The sequence below is a fragment of the Marmota monax genome, unplaced genomic scaffold (assembly GCF_021218885.2).
Source record: "Marmota monax isolate L192 unplaced genomic scaffold, Marmota_monax_Labrador192_F-V1.1 WCK01_AAM20220418_F8-fsc00222, whole genome shotgun sequence".
Taxonomy (NCBI): domain Eukaryota; kingdom Metazoa; phylum Chordata; class Mammalia; order Rodentia; family Sciuridae; genus Marmota; species Marmota monax.
This window is the reverse complement of record NW_026694968.1, coordinates 1,033,870-1,048,700: the sequence shown is the minus strand read 5'-3', so window position 1 is coordinate 1,048,700 and position 14,831 is coordinate 1,033,870. Positions and strand designations below refer to the sequence as shown.

The 14,831-nt window shown below is 37.9% G+C and overlaps 1 protein-coding gene across 12 annotated transcripts in view; it reads left to right on the top strand.

The window, feature by feature from the left end:
- The window catches only part of Npas3 (neuronal PAS domain protein 3), an 851,762-nt gene that overhangs the window by 400,910 nt on the left and 436,021 nt on the right, over positions 1-14,831 (top strand). For 7 of the 12 annotated variants that reach the window (XM_058573656.1, XM_058573648.1, XM_058573654.1 and 4 more), the window contains one exon: positions 10,581-10,663. In XM_058573656.1, coding sequence (XP_058429639.1) covers positions 10,581-10,663 — 83 coding nt within the window. The remainder of the gene's footprint in view (positions 1-10,580; positions 10,664-14,831) is intronic. The other 5 variants (XM_058573655.1, XM_058573650.1, XM_058573649.1 and 2 more) reach the window with 1 other exon arrangement.

Genomic DNA, 14,831 nt, shown 5'->3' with positions numbered 1-14,831 from the left:
TTTCAGTCTCACAGTCTCCACACAGAATACAAGTGTCTGCTTGAGCTGTGCATTCTCTCTTGACTGAATCTCCTTGCATTCATTCATTTGAGCATTCATTTGATTACTTACTCATTCATTCAGTGAATCAGTTGTTCAGTCCCACTGATGGTACAGGGTTTATGTGGATGTTTGGTTCTTATCTGAAACAAGAGTTCTTGACCTGGGGTCTGTGGGTGGATTTCTCTGGAATTTTCTGTAATTGTATATGCAGTGTTTTGTGTTTGAATGTTGTCTTAGGAAAAGAGTTTACTTAAACAGCTCTATTATCCAAAGAAAGAAACATGTTAAAAAGCACTGATAGCAAAGGGCTCGAGCTCAGCCTTATATCTAAGTTGCAGGTCCTTAAGTTTTCTTTCCTAAATATGCTTCATGTTCATGATGAGGGCACAAGTATATGATGTGTTTTGTCTGGACTCCAAGTCTGACAGTTTCATAAGCCTGTTGACTAATCTGTGAACTCCAAATACTGCTCATCATTCTTATTTATTTCCTGACTTGGCCTAAATAATACTCTCTCTTAGTCCCCAAGGGGCAGACAGCACTGATGACACAGACTTTGTTCGGTTAACACAAGCAAGACCTAGCTCTCCCTCAGTTACCATTGATAATCATGCAGGCTTTGTTTATATGAAATCAGAGAGAAGATGGTAGGGTTTTAAGAGCTGATTTTGGTTTCCAGTGGTGGTGACTGTGTACGTTTACCTAATCAAGTTATGTCTGAGGCATTCAGCATCTTAAAATGAATGCCAATTACTGCTGGAATAGGGCATGAGTGAATCCTTCAAAAGGAAATTCAGTGGACAGTTGCTGACACTCAATGAATTGCTGGCTCTTTGCCCAAGTGTGTGTGAAATGTTTGCAGTGGTTGGAGACCCTGATTGCAGTTGGCTCTTAGGGTTTGTGATGTCAGTATAGATTTGATCTCCTGCCCTAGAAAAGGCTCAAGCTGGTGACAACATGCAGGGAAAAAGGTTCCAAGATTCCTGTTAAAATTGAGATCAAGATAGTTATTGAGAAGTCATCTTCAGCTCAGGCTCTGCTTTTCATGACAAAATGGAGAGAGTTGGTGTGCTGAGCACCTCTGGTGAGCTAGGCGCCAGGCACTGCAGTGTTCATTTGCCTTCTATGTTCTGGGCCCTGTTATAACTGCTAAGATTTCAGAAATGCACAGAACAACTCCTCTGGCTTGTGAAGGTGATAGCTAGAAGGATTGACACTATGCAAGTGAAATTCCAAGAGGAAAATTAAAAGTGGGTCCAGGCACATCATGAATCCTCGGACCTACTCTAAGAAGCATTGAAGCATTCTTTTGACAAAATGAGAAGTTGAGGCTCATGGAGCCTAATTTTTTCAACACCATCCAGCCAATTAGGGATAAACAGAGGATTTAAACTGAAGTCTTCCTGGCTCCAAAACACAAATCCTTTACTCTCTGCAAACTACCTCCTGATAATAGAAGCTTCCCCACTGAGCTCCCATTCTAAGCAGAGAGGACAAGCAGCATCTTGGAAATGAATCAGATATCCTACAATAAAGACCTGAATCATTATAGTCCCACTCAGAGCTCCTAAGTGATATAACAATCTGGTTGGTGACTCAGTTGCCTCACATAGACCCAAGTTGGATGCTGTGATGTGAGTGTGTTCTTAGGAGCTTTGATGTAAGCAGTGGTGTTTAAGTAGAGAGAGAGGTAGACTTGTAAAGTTAGGGTTTTCAAATAGCAACAAGTGGGCATTGGGTATAGTGATGTGACTATTTGGCTGCATAGCTGAGCTCTAAGAAGGTGAGTGTAATGGGGGTCCCAGCCCTACAGTGTCTGGTGGTGTGATCATCCATTCATGTTGCAGCCTAAGAAAAGTAAGTTGGAATGGACAAGATGACGAGTCTGGAAACTTGCATACACAGCGTTGTTGAATGTACCCTTGTCCTTGCCTTTGTATCTGACCAGTGGTTCTCAGAGTCCTGACCATCATAGTTGATTGAGCCTGTGACCTCATTCTCCATACCCTACTTCCAGCAGTATTCTATTCTGGGGCCTTTCCTGACTCTACTGCTCCTTGCCCCTACCCTGAGATGAGAAGCCCATTTTGTGCATTTGATTTGTTTGTTGATGTGTCAGTCTCCCCACTAGATTTTGATCATCTGGAGGGTCAGGGTAGTGCCTTCTCCTTTTATAGCCTCTGACATAGTGCCTGGCATAGACTAGAGGCTCAACAAATATTTTTACATGAATACTTATAGTTTTCTTCTGCCAATATATTTTAGAAATGGAAATAGGAGCCTGGCTTACAACTCTAGCACCTTAGTGGGGTTAATATCTTTCATATTATAAGCCTTCACTAAATTCTGGATGAATACATGTAATACCACAACCCAAGATAGCTGAGCTTTGGAAATGGATCAGAGTGACTTCTATAGTAGGTGCTGCCATAAACACAGTCTTGTGTCCTTTGAGCTACCCCCTCCTACTGCTTCACGAACTATTTATGTTAACTGTTCCTTTGGCAGAAAGTTACCAAGCATGCTGCCAAGCATTGATGTGGCCCAAAAGCTAGAAAGAAAAGGCAGGGTGGGGGTGGGGGTGGGGAGGATGACTGAACGTATGAATGATGAGCAGGAGGGAGAAGAGGACAAGAAACATTGCCTTCTTTCTCCCACAGAAACACAAGCTGCTTTCTGGAGATCCAGTGTTTCTTAGTTCCCTGTCGTATCAGTGGCCTAGGAAAGCCCAGCGGATGGATGGAGCATTAGGCTGGAAGTAATAAGGTTGTGCCTGACTTCCCTCAGTATTTGTAGCAGATGGTGTAAATGTCATAACAAGAAGCTTTGGGAATCAGACCGAAAAAAAAAAAAATCAAGTTAACAGATGTAGACCTCTTCCTTTTACCAGTAAGTGCACCTGACTGACACTGCATAGACTTACTGGTATTGTCCACTCCTTCGTACTGGGCAGGATCATGCTGCCACCTGTCAGAGTACCCCTGAGGTCATACAGCATGGCAGTCAGAAAGCAGCACTTGCTGGAAAGACTTTTAAGACACTTTGGAAAGAGAAAGTATAATAGGTTCCCCTTGAGGGGAAATCTACCCCAGATTAAAATTTTATACTACTCACAAAAGTTTTAGGTATATTCACAGGGAAGCTGATTTCTCCCAATTAAAGGACAAGTGTTAAACTTTGCAAAGTTAATGCCACATTCAAATTCCAAACTTGATGTGTTCTCTGATGTTTTTCTCTTAGAAAGCTGTGGTCAGAGAGGGCTTGGAATCTTTCCATGAATTATGGATTAGTTCCTGAGAGACACATGGTGTTCCTGCCTGACATCCCCAGAGTAGATGGTTTGTAGTGGAATGTGCTCATGGGAAGAAGAGGAATTTAAACAACAGCAAAAGGAGCAACCTTCTTGTGTCAGGAATACATTCATACTTGGGGCCTGGACAAGTATCTGTGAGCCCCGCTCTGCATGACCCTCAGGACTCTTTCAACACATGGGACTGTGGGGCTCAGTGGACTGTGTCTCAGTCATCATCGTGTCCTGGGAACCCAGTAGAGTGCCTGCCTCACAGTGAGGCCAACATGTCTTTGCTATTGTAGCCCTGAGTCAGAATAAATTAGTTCATGTTGTCTTGCTGAGTGCATGTTAGATAACATTCAAGACTGTAACACTCATAGACATCCTGTCCTATATTCCAAAGTCACTTTATAAGTGTCTCACTCATAAAACTTCTCTAGATTGAGGGGCAGGGAATGCAAACCAGCATATCTCATATCTCTGCTGGGAATCCACAGACAGGAACTGATTTTTGTCATGACTGATTTTTTTTTTAATCCTTTATTTATTTTGTGAAGAAAAAGAGCAAATTCTCAAGCAATCTACTGTGCAAAGGGAATTAAACAGTTAACTAATCTTTGCATTTGAAAGCAATCCTTGTGACGTCAAATTGATGAAGCCAATAAATATACTCAGAAAAGCCTTGGATGTCTTTTAGGTGAAAGGCTAAATTCCTTTAAAAAGTGCCTTCAAAAATTAAGAAAGTAAAATTGAAACAGTTGAGTAATAACCATTTTTTTTTAAAGTCTTCTTTGGATTTGTAACGATTATTTTTGGAGTCTGGAGGAATGTATGCATGTCCTTGTCTATCAAGCCTTTCTCCCTTGCATCTCTTGAGGGTTTCCCTCACATACCTACCCCCTGAGCCTCATCCTGGCTCTGGACCATGCCTGCATTTTCCTGAGGTTTTGTCCTCAGAGACACTGACTGTCAGGGCTTCCTCATGCCCTCAGATGCTGTCACTCCAAATGGCAGCTTAACACACTGCCTTAAAAATTCCATTGTCAAGGGGAAGTGTGGATTCTCCTGTGAAGAATGTTAATCACCCTATAAGTAGCCCATATGAGAGCCATACAGTAGTTCCTATAGTAACTACCAGAATGTTGGAGAAAGGCCATTTTCTTCTTTTGCCAGCTACAGATGGAGAAATATCTCATTTCCTTCAATGGAAAAGGAAGGTGAGGTGGGCAAAGCAATCTTTAAAATGGAAACTTTGTATTAAAAAGAAGTGCCTGTAATTTGTTGCTGATCAAATACATGAAAACGTCGTCAAGACTTATTATGGTGGTGTTTGGGTGCTGTTTAACATTTAAAGACTATACCATTTTGGTGGAAAATTGTAAAGACAAGTTTTCAAAGATCATTTAATTCTAGTTAATGCTTAAGAACGTGAAAAGCATAAAGCACTCCCTTCACTAAATAGACCTATCAGCAATGCATATTTCCCCTTAGTTCTTTAGTAGTTGAAGCAATACACATATGCTTCTTAGAGAAGAGCAGACATGGCTTCTTTTTCCAAATTCAGCAATTCATTTGTATGTATTAAAACTATCATCCCTAATTCTTTTCCCTAATGCATTCTATCCAGACTTAAATTGTGGGGAAAATTTAAATGTGTTACATTAAAAATTTTTGAATCGGCATAAAGTTTCAATTCTGTTCTTGGAATAAATACCTCTTTTGTCTAAATTAGTTGTACTACAAAATATATTAATAGTTTGGGGGATATGAATTATGAAGATGAGTTTTTTTTTAATTTAAAAAATCCTCTAAATATAAACTTAAAAATAAACCCAAAGTGTATTACTCCTGAATATAGGATTTTTTTTTCTTCTATTTTTAATCTGGTCCTCAGATGCCTGATTAACAATGCTTATTCCTATTTCTCTTCCCTGGTCATCAGTTATCCTGGCACTTTAAATGGCAAATACTAATCTTGGTGAAAGTGCATTGAAAAAGCCTTGTTATTGTTTGTTCATAGATACTTAGATGATGCACTGCTTTCAATAGTGCTCTGTGCTTTCAGCATCAATTTTAATTATAATATTGTTATACGGGTCAAGCTGGTACCCAGCATTGTTTCAGTGTCTCTTCTCCAAACCTGAAATTCCCCATGTCAAAGTCGTACACAAACACAGAGGAGTTTCCCGTTAGCAGATGCAATTTATAACTGTAGGCAGAACTCTGCAGTCCAGACTGATTATGAAGATTTAATCCCAGGTTACATGCAAACATAGCAGTTTTCATTTTGATAGGGAAATGTGTGTGTGTGTGCGCGCACACACACATACACACACATCATAAACTTCCATAGCTCCGGTGAAAACCCTCCCTGGCTTCCTTGCCTCACAGTGAGGAAGGCTAATTGAGATTCTTCAAGGGAAATCCCTTTTCTTTTCCTTGGTAGCCAGGGAAAGACTCATTAAGCATTCTGTACTCCATTCTTTAGCAGACCCTGACTTTGCTCAGCCCAAATGCTGAAGCCCAGGGAGTGATGTCTGCGGATTCCATTAAGCACGTATTTTGGGCCTCCCTTCTTCAGTGTGGGAAAAGATCCTTGCTTGCTCCTTGGATGAAAGTCAGAAGACAGCCAGGAGAGGTGACCTGGCATGAATCTTGCCTTTTTAGTGGCTGAATGATTCCATTCTCAAGATACTGATACTACCTGTAGAACTTACAGGCTGCAATCTCCTAGGATTCTATATTGTTCCCCACAGCTTTGGGAGAGGGGGTGAGAAGGCACCTCTAACACAATCTTCCCTACCTGCTGATGACGACTTTTTCCTAGTAAAACAAGCTATGGCACCCGTGCCGCAGTGTCTTCACTTTGGAATACCTCTTTCAGGGGATTCCTTCTGTAGCAAGCCTAGCTGTAGTTCCCCGCCTGTGCCCTCAACTGTGCTGGCCAGGGATGATGTGGGGAGGGCTACAAAGGAAAAGGGCAAGGCAAGGCACAAGGCAAGGAGGGCCATGACTTTCCCCCTTTTCATTATGTGTGTCCACTGAGCTGTCCTGTTTCTGTTTTGTAATGGGTTCTTCTATGGCAAGTTGACCTTTTGGTTGAATAGGTCAAACTCCCACGGAGTGCTAATCCTCAGCCTTCCTCAGGGGTGTGCATCCCTGGAGGTGAGGAGCCCTGGCCAGGAATATGACTGGGCGTGTGTGGTAGATTTCTGAAAGAGGATTGTCTTTTATTGCATAGAATTAATTCACAAAGACCACCGTGTGAGATTATGCCGAAGCATCCAGATTGGGACTTTTTCGGGGGGGGGGGGTAATTTACAATTTACTAATTTACAATTGACATTGTTAGGTGGGGGTAAAACTAATTTTTTCAGACATATGTTTTAGACTATGGTTTCCTTACGTGTCTTCTACTTTTTAATGAGAATAAGACCACATGCATGGTCCTATAATTTCATCAGATCATTTGGGGGTTTCTGAAAGAGATGATCAGGTCAGGATTTGCTTAGCTGATTTTTTAACATTAAAAAAATAATACTTCTCCCTATATATTTCTTCCATTTAAAGTCTCTTAAAATCTCGGCTGTTTTGTTTTCAACTCTTCTAAAACATGAGAAAGTAGGATTGTGGTGCTTGTTAATGACAGTAACAAAGTGTACCTACTTTTGTTTTAAATGGCTTTTTCTGCTGGACTATTTATTGGGTTTTATAACACTAGTTACTTTACGGTAAGTAGCTAAGAGATTTTTTAACATCAGATTGGCACTCAGAAAATCTTAAAAGATTTTTAAGTTATATTATTATGGTTTTATTTTTTTTCTTGTGACAATCTCTATAAGATCTTCAAAGTATACAGCTCTCATGCCTCACTGTCTGGAGTTAGTGACATAATCTTCATAGATAAGGGATCACTCGTTCCATTTATTTATCAATGTGCATGTGTGTGTGCACACACGCACGCATGTATGTGTAGATGTGCACTTTGTTTGGTTTAGTGTTCTTTAAATTTCAAAAGATTAGCTTTTAGTTGAAGAAACAAATGAAATATGTCAGATGAAACTCTTACTGTTCAGCAATAATGAGTATAACTTGAGCCTGGCATGGTGGTGGATGCCTGTAATATCAGTGATTCATGAGGCTGAAGCAGAAGGATCACAAGTTCAAGGCCAGCCTCAGCAACTTAGTAGGACCTTGTCCCAAAATAAAATATAAAATGAACTGGTCAATGTAATTCAGTGAAAAAGAGCCCCTGGGTTCGACATCCACAGTACCAAAATAATGATGATGATGATGATGATAATAATAATGGTGATGATGTTATAGGGGGGAAGAAGGGAGTGGGGGTTTAGAAAATGTCAACTTCTAAAATAGAGAAATCTGAGAGCAACTCATAATCCATGTTATTTTTCTGAAGATGATGGACCTCATTGAGGAAATGCTCTTTAGTCCTTCTTTGAGCATTAATGATACTCTATAAACACAATGAGATTAACAAAAAAACCAAAATAACTATGTTCACAGTATTCCTGTATTATCAGTGTCTCAATTCTCAAAATGCCAAGTGTGATAGAATAAGTGCAAGATAAGAAGTCTGTATTTAACATCTATTCAGTTACCAATAATGCTAGAGTTAAAGCAGGACTTCTCACAGGGGCATAATGGGCCCCTGTTTAACATATTTATGTTGGTTGTAAAATTAGGAAGTGTCATTACAGACCCACATCACCTGCATAAGTGCAAAACATATAAATCAAGAGAAGTTCCAGTGCCATAAAAATGCCATTGAATAGAATAGCATGAAACTACTTACAAGATACTTGTATATTGTGCTAGCATGTATGAGGGTGCACTCTCAGGTTTCTGGAGGATTTGAAGAACAAAGAATAACTGTGCAGGTAGGACTTATAGACCTACGACCTGATGAAGACATTTATTTAGAGAGCAGCCTAAACAGCCTAACAGAGGAAAGGCAGGAAAAGAAAGGCCAAAGATAGCCAGGCTTGAACAACCCCTGCCTGTTATTCAAGACAACTGTTTCCGGGCTTCTAGAAAGCATTTTAGTTGCTATCTGTTATTACTGGAGCTTTCCTCATGGGCCTTCTAACAAATAATGCTTCTTTATATTTCCTGAGGTTTTAGGGTCCCCTGTATGTTAGTGGCCCTTGCTTTCTTGGCCCTCTCTTAATCCAGTTCTTCATAGAACAGTTCATGTTCTGTAAAGTTAGTCTATTCTTTTTTAATGAGGTGCAATGGTTTATTTTGAACTTCGTAATTGAAAGCCTTGAAGTGCCCCCCAAATTATGAACTATTAATAAGGATCTTTCTGAATCCTAATTACTGCCTCTGAAAGAAAGTGGACACTTTAGAAATTTTTCAACTCCCCTCTTCTCCCTCCCCAAAGCCACCCACCCCCATAATCTTAAAAAAAAAAAAAAGGCTGCAGATTTTATTCATGTGGGATCATTCACACCAAGCTACCATAATGTGCAATTAACACTCTAGAAACTGAAAACAGTATTCAGCAAGACAGCTGCATTATCAAAAATGCCAAAGGAGTTTTGAAGGGAGTAATGTGCATGTTAGAATAGAAAATTAATCAGAAACGCATGCACACACACACACACACACGGTAGTGCTGTCTTAAATATATCTGAATATTAAAAATTTTTAAGTCCTATGTCTATACTTACAATAAAGATTAATTTCAGGATGAAAAACTGAATTTTTTTCTGTTTTAAAATTATTAGTTGTATGTTTTGCTCCTGAAGCTAATGAGGATGTTAGAGTAGAAATCTCCCAGATCCCTTCCAGCTGGAATTTTTTTTAAAATAATTATCACTCTTCAATTATATTTTATAAATTTTCCCATTGAAAAAAATATCCCTTTTATTTTTCTCTTGCCAGTAATAATGATACTTAACACTCATGCTATTTTCAAAGTGCTTTTCAGACATTGCAAACACTGACTTTCAATTGCAGGGGTAAACTCCCTACTTTTGCACAGCACAATAATCGTAAGTGCATTTATAGCATAATCCCTACTAAGCTACGGATACGACCGACTGACTTAGTAACTGAAATGAAACAGGATTCTCCCAGCAGCATTTTGCTGGAATTTTCTTGTTAACTAGCTGAAAGTGTTTTTAACCATAAGAAAGCAGGGGATTTTGATTTCTATTTTCAATTAGTGGTATCTAGGCTCAAAGAAGCAGAGGTTTATGATAAAATTTTCAAGAGAAGCAGGACACAAAGAATTCACTTGTTGGACATTTAGATCTGAACATTTCCTTTTATAACTAAGAGCAGAGTTTTAGAATTTTATGATGCTTAAGAACAATAAACAGCCACAAAAGTAAACAAACAACCTCCCCTCTAAAAAAAAATAAAAAATAAAAAGAAAGAAAGAAAGAAAAAACCTATCTAGTAAAAGAGGTTTAAAAGCACATTATCAATCCATGTTAAAAAAGAAATTGGAAAAGGAGGACCTGTAATTATGAATTCCACAAATAGAATTCTTTAGGCCCACTTTTGTTTAAGACTGTGGGGCCTCCTGAAGTGGCAGGTGCCTTCGTGCAAAGTTTGTGGGCTATGTCTTGAAGAGGGCCTACCCCAAGCTAATATTAGAACAGTAGTATTTGGGAACTGCTAGTCAGGGGTCCAGATAAACTGCTTGTCAACCCTGTAGAACAGTTACACGTAAACATTTGGTAAATATGAATTTCAACCATCTTAGTCCTAGTTCAAAATGTCATTCATGATAATCTCTTATCTGATATTTTTTTCGTATCAAATTGTGATGAAGTCATTTCATTAGAAAATTACAAGGAATGCCCTATTTGGTATTTGCCCAGAGGACGCAAAATGTTTATGTATGGAGGGGCAGTCAAAAGGTGTTTAAAAAATATTAATACCTTTATTTTAAAGGAATATGAACATTCATATGTTTTTACACCAGTGTCAGAAAAACAATACAAAAGAAAATTATTTATTTTTATTTTTATGTTTTGTCTCTAGATGTTGCTATTCAACCTAAGCTATTCATAAGTCCAAACAACTCAGAACCAAAGTTAATAGTAGGTAGTGTTTCTTTCAGATGTCATTGATATTGTAACTAGATGGTGATGCAATTGGAGAGAAATTAAGCTGCAGGCATGAAATCAGAGCTCCAACTTAATTATTTTTCTTCCTTTTCTTTCTTTTTTTTCCTTTTCTTTTTTTCCTTCCTTTCTTTTTTTTTTTTAAGTTATAGGTGCACAACGAAGGAGAAGCCCCAGCGCACTAGCCATTGAAGTATTTGAAGCACATTTGGGAAGTCACATTTTGCAGGTACCTGTAAAACAAAAAGAAGCTTGCTTATATTTTACCAAAAAAAATAATAATAATAATCATAGATTGACTTTTATATTTTGGTAAATTTTTGAAATTTCAAATATGTGTTTGTTGTTATTTTATCTTGGAACTCTGAAATTCTTATGAATTTTTTTTCTCCTTTTTAGAAAGTCATCCATTGAGAGAATATTAATGAGAAAGGGAGGGCAAGTATTACTTGTGCTGTAATCATTTAGATGGGTTGCTCTATTTAGTCAATGTGCAATGTATAGTTAACTGGCTGTTCCCAGAGTGATTGTGCATATGTTGTGTTTGTAAGTGGATATATGTGTGTGTCTTTGGAGCTATATATTGTTTTCGAAGAGCAAAGTTTTGTTGTAAAAGTACTGTGACATTTTTATGTGTTGCCAAACTTCAGTTCTTTGCTTGAGTTTATATTTGTTACGTGCTTCTAATATTAATGTTTGTCTCTCCAAATTAGAAAATTTCTCAGGGTGACATTTTTTGAAATCTATTTTTAAGTAAAGAAGACTAGTAATAATTGATTTTTTCCCCAGTGAATTTCCTAACAAATAAATGTGAAGGTTACTAGGATGAAGCTATAGTTATTTAACCCTACAAGAGACTCATTCCCAGCTCAACATCTCACTTATTGAAAAACTTTTTCTTAACACTAAGCCATCTATTCAATACTTTTGCGTTCATACATGGGCAATTATTCTACATTATTCCTGCTTCCAGGATAAATGTTGCCATGACCAAATTTTCTTTTAATTGTGAAAGATATTTTTACCTGGAACTTGAGAAGCAGACATGTTTGGGATATTTAGGCAAGTTGCTATATTTTTAAAAAGGTTACATTTTTCTTAGATAAACTTTGTGGCAAAATAAAAGTAAATTCCAAATTCCTGTCTATCTGGAGTTAAAAAATTACCTCAATGGTGCTTTCATTTTCTAGAGATTCAAAAGTAGTATTGAATCTAGCACATTATTCCCTAAAGTATGTATACTACAAGCCTCCTCCTAGTTCTCCCTGGAAAAGTAAGGTAATTCATGGTTCAATCCCAGGAGTTTTCCAGAGCAGTTCTTTTGCTGGTAGTTTCAGAATCACTGGACCCTTGCTGAAAGGGTGTGTTCATGGGCCTCAACCTGGGTCTACTGAATCAGAGATATAGGATCAGGACCAGGAATTTATCATTTTTGATAATCTTCTGAGATAATTTTAATGTTGTTAAGATCTGGGAAATTAAAATTCACATTTGGAAATATGAGGACTTGAGAATTCTGACTTCATTTATTCTGTATTTCTCATTTTTTCCATTAATACATGTTAATATCTCAGAACTGATATTTCTTCAAACCCACTTTAAGAGATGCTATTCCATTGTGTACATACAGTTTCAAGTTACTTTGGCAGTAACCCAGGATTAGTGTTAAGGGTACAGAAAGGATTATATTTCTTTCCAGATTTTATTTTATTTTTTAAAGAGAGAATTTTTAAAAAATATTTATTTATTTATTTAATAGTTTTCAGTGGACACAACATATTTATTTTATTTTTATGTGGTGCTGAGGATCGAACCCAGCGCCCTGTGCATGCCAGGCAAGTGCGTTACCACTTGAGCCACATCCCCAGCCCCAGATTTTAAAATTTTTATATCCTTCTTTCCTGTACATACTTTGTTCAGAATCTCCATTATAAGTTTTGTGTGAGCCCTGACATATATTGTTGGATTGTGATGTTATTCAGGATTACTTCTGTTTATACCCTTAAGCAATCAGTGCTTAAGAATGAATCAATGAAAAAAAAAAAAAAAACGGTTCAAAGAATGGCCCTAGATGATCATTATCTTCTAATTTTATTCTGGAAATCAAGATTCCAAAATCCTATGGGAGAGTGACTTAGGAATTGCAAAAATTAAAAACTAATATAGAACTTAAGATTTGAATCAAATATAACTCAGCATAAAAATATAGATTGGCTCTCTCTCAAGTGCCCATTCAATATTAAGCTTCTTTGAGAGAGAGGATCTAATAGGAGGCTGCTTGCTCTTCTCCACACTGAGTGGCTACACTCTGTTCAGACACTACATTTTAAGAGAAGTCTAGACCTCTGGATGTCATTTGGAAGAAAATAACCAGTCTAGCAAGTGAACTAGAAATCATGTTACATGAAGAATAACAAAGAACCTGGGGAAGTTTAGTTTGGAACACACATAACTTAAAAGGACATTAATGCCCATTCTATATATTTGAAGACCTCACTAAAAAAATAGATGGCTTTGGTTTGACTTCAGAGTAAAGAAAAAAGGAAAGAGGATGGGGTGGTGGTGGTAGGTGGTGTACATCTGAAGAAGAAAAAAGAAATCACACCCAAATACACATGTGGGGTATGTTCAAAGCTGTTGACTTTAAAATGTAAGTGGTTTCATAGATATGCTGACAAGAAATTCAAGCAATGATCTTGAAATTTCCATAGAGACTAGTACTTTTTGTATCATTTGGTTTTTAATATTAATGGTAATGGAGTAGAAGAACTACATAGTCTGTATGGAATTGTATACTATTTTATTCTCTTAAGCAAAAGTATTGTGGGCAAGATGGGGTTGGGAGGTAGTATTATCAGGAAGAGCATCCTTTAGGTTATGTAATTAGTTGCCTTGCCTAATTATCAGGGAAATCCTTAAGCCTGTAGATTCCATGTCTATGGCATCTTCAATGATATCTCAAGGTTCTGCAAGGTTAAGATGATTTCTACATCTTGTTTCAAGAGGGTCTATGGTGGAGTCTGATTGATTCCTGGCATCTTGGGATAAATTCTTCATTTCTTTTCTCCTTCGTACCCTTTCTTCTCTTGCAAATACTTTATAAAAGCTATTCTCAATAAGGTGGAGGTATGGTTTCTGCCCTCACAGTTTATGTCACTTACCCTCCTTCCAAAATTTCAGATACTTAGTAAGAACACAATATTCATTGTATGTGGCTGCCATCTTTAACTACCTTGCATTCATTTGAGGAAACAGGAACCAGGAGTGAAGAATGTTAAACTGGTCAAGTATGATAGGGCTTCAAAAGAGCAAAGACTCTAGAATTGGCCATGAAATGTTAAAAATGACATCTCAAAGTTGTTGATGGATGAATAGGAGTTTCTTAGGTGAAAAAAAAATAGAAGAATATTCTAATCAAAGGGAGTATCAAACACAAAGGCAAGGGAGCAAGAAATAGATCTTGTTGGGGGACTGTTAGTGTGTTTGATATGATGGCTGTTTCACATGTTCAGGAAGCACATAAGACATGAAGGTGGAGAAATTACATGAACCATGTGTGACAGGCCGAGGGAGCCAACCCAGGAGGTGAGGACTTGATTCTCTAACTAGTGATGAGCCAATGGAGACGGCTTTTATGTGGGAAGTGACAGGAAGGATTCGGTTTATTTCTGGAGTTATCAAAATACAGTGTCTAGGAAGTCTTTTGAGTTATGAGAGCCTGATATAAAGAGACCATTTAGGAAATTGTTACAACATTTCAAGAAAGAAAGTGAAGATCTTCTCCAAGGTAGAGTTCTGTGAATGGGGCGGTATTATGAAACTGAGATAGGATCATTGGCACAAGGTCATTAAGTAGAGGGGACAGACTAGGAAATGGAAGGATTAATGATGGTCACAGGTTCTCTAGATTGGTAGCTAGCTATCCTGATCCTTTTGCCTGAGAGAAATTTAAAGGGATATTTTCTTAAATAGCCAAGTTGATATGAGGTGAGCAGTTGTAATCCTGGGTCTGATCCTCTGAAGCAGTGTTGAAGCTAGGGCTGAAAATAGGGCTTGGAAATACTAATCACTGGTGTTGAAATAAATGGCAGTTCAAATCAAGGAATGGATTGAAAAGCCATGGAACTGATGTAGAGCAAAGAGAGGGTTAAGGAGCATATGGGGGCAAGTTGTCACTTAAAATGCAAAGAGAAAAAGAGAAGACAAAAAGGAATAGGACACCACAGAATTTGATTTTGTTAGGGGAAGAAATATTAATAATGTCAAGGTAGCTGAAGATAAATCTTTAATAGGGTAAATACTGAAGAGATGCCTTAAGTTTTTTCAATTGAAACAGTTGCACTGGAGTGTTAGGTGTAGAAGATAAACCTAACACATGGCAGAAGGCAAAGGAGAAG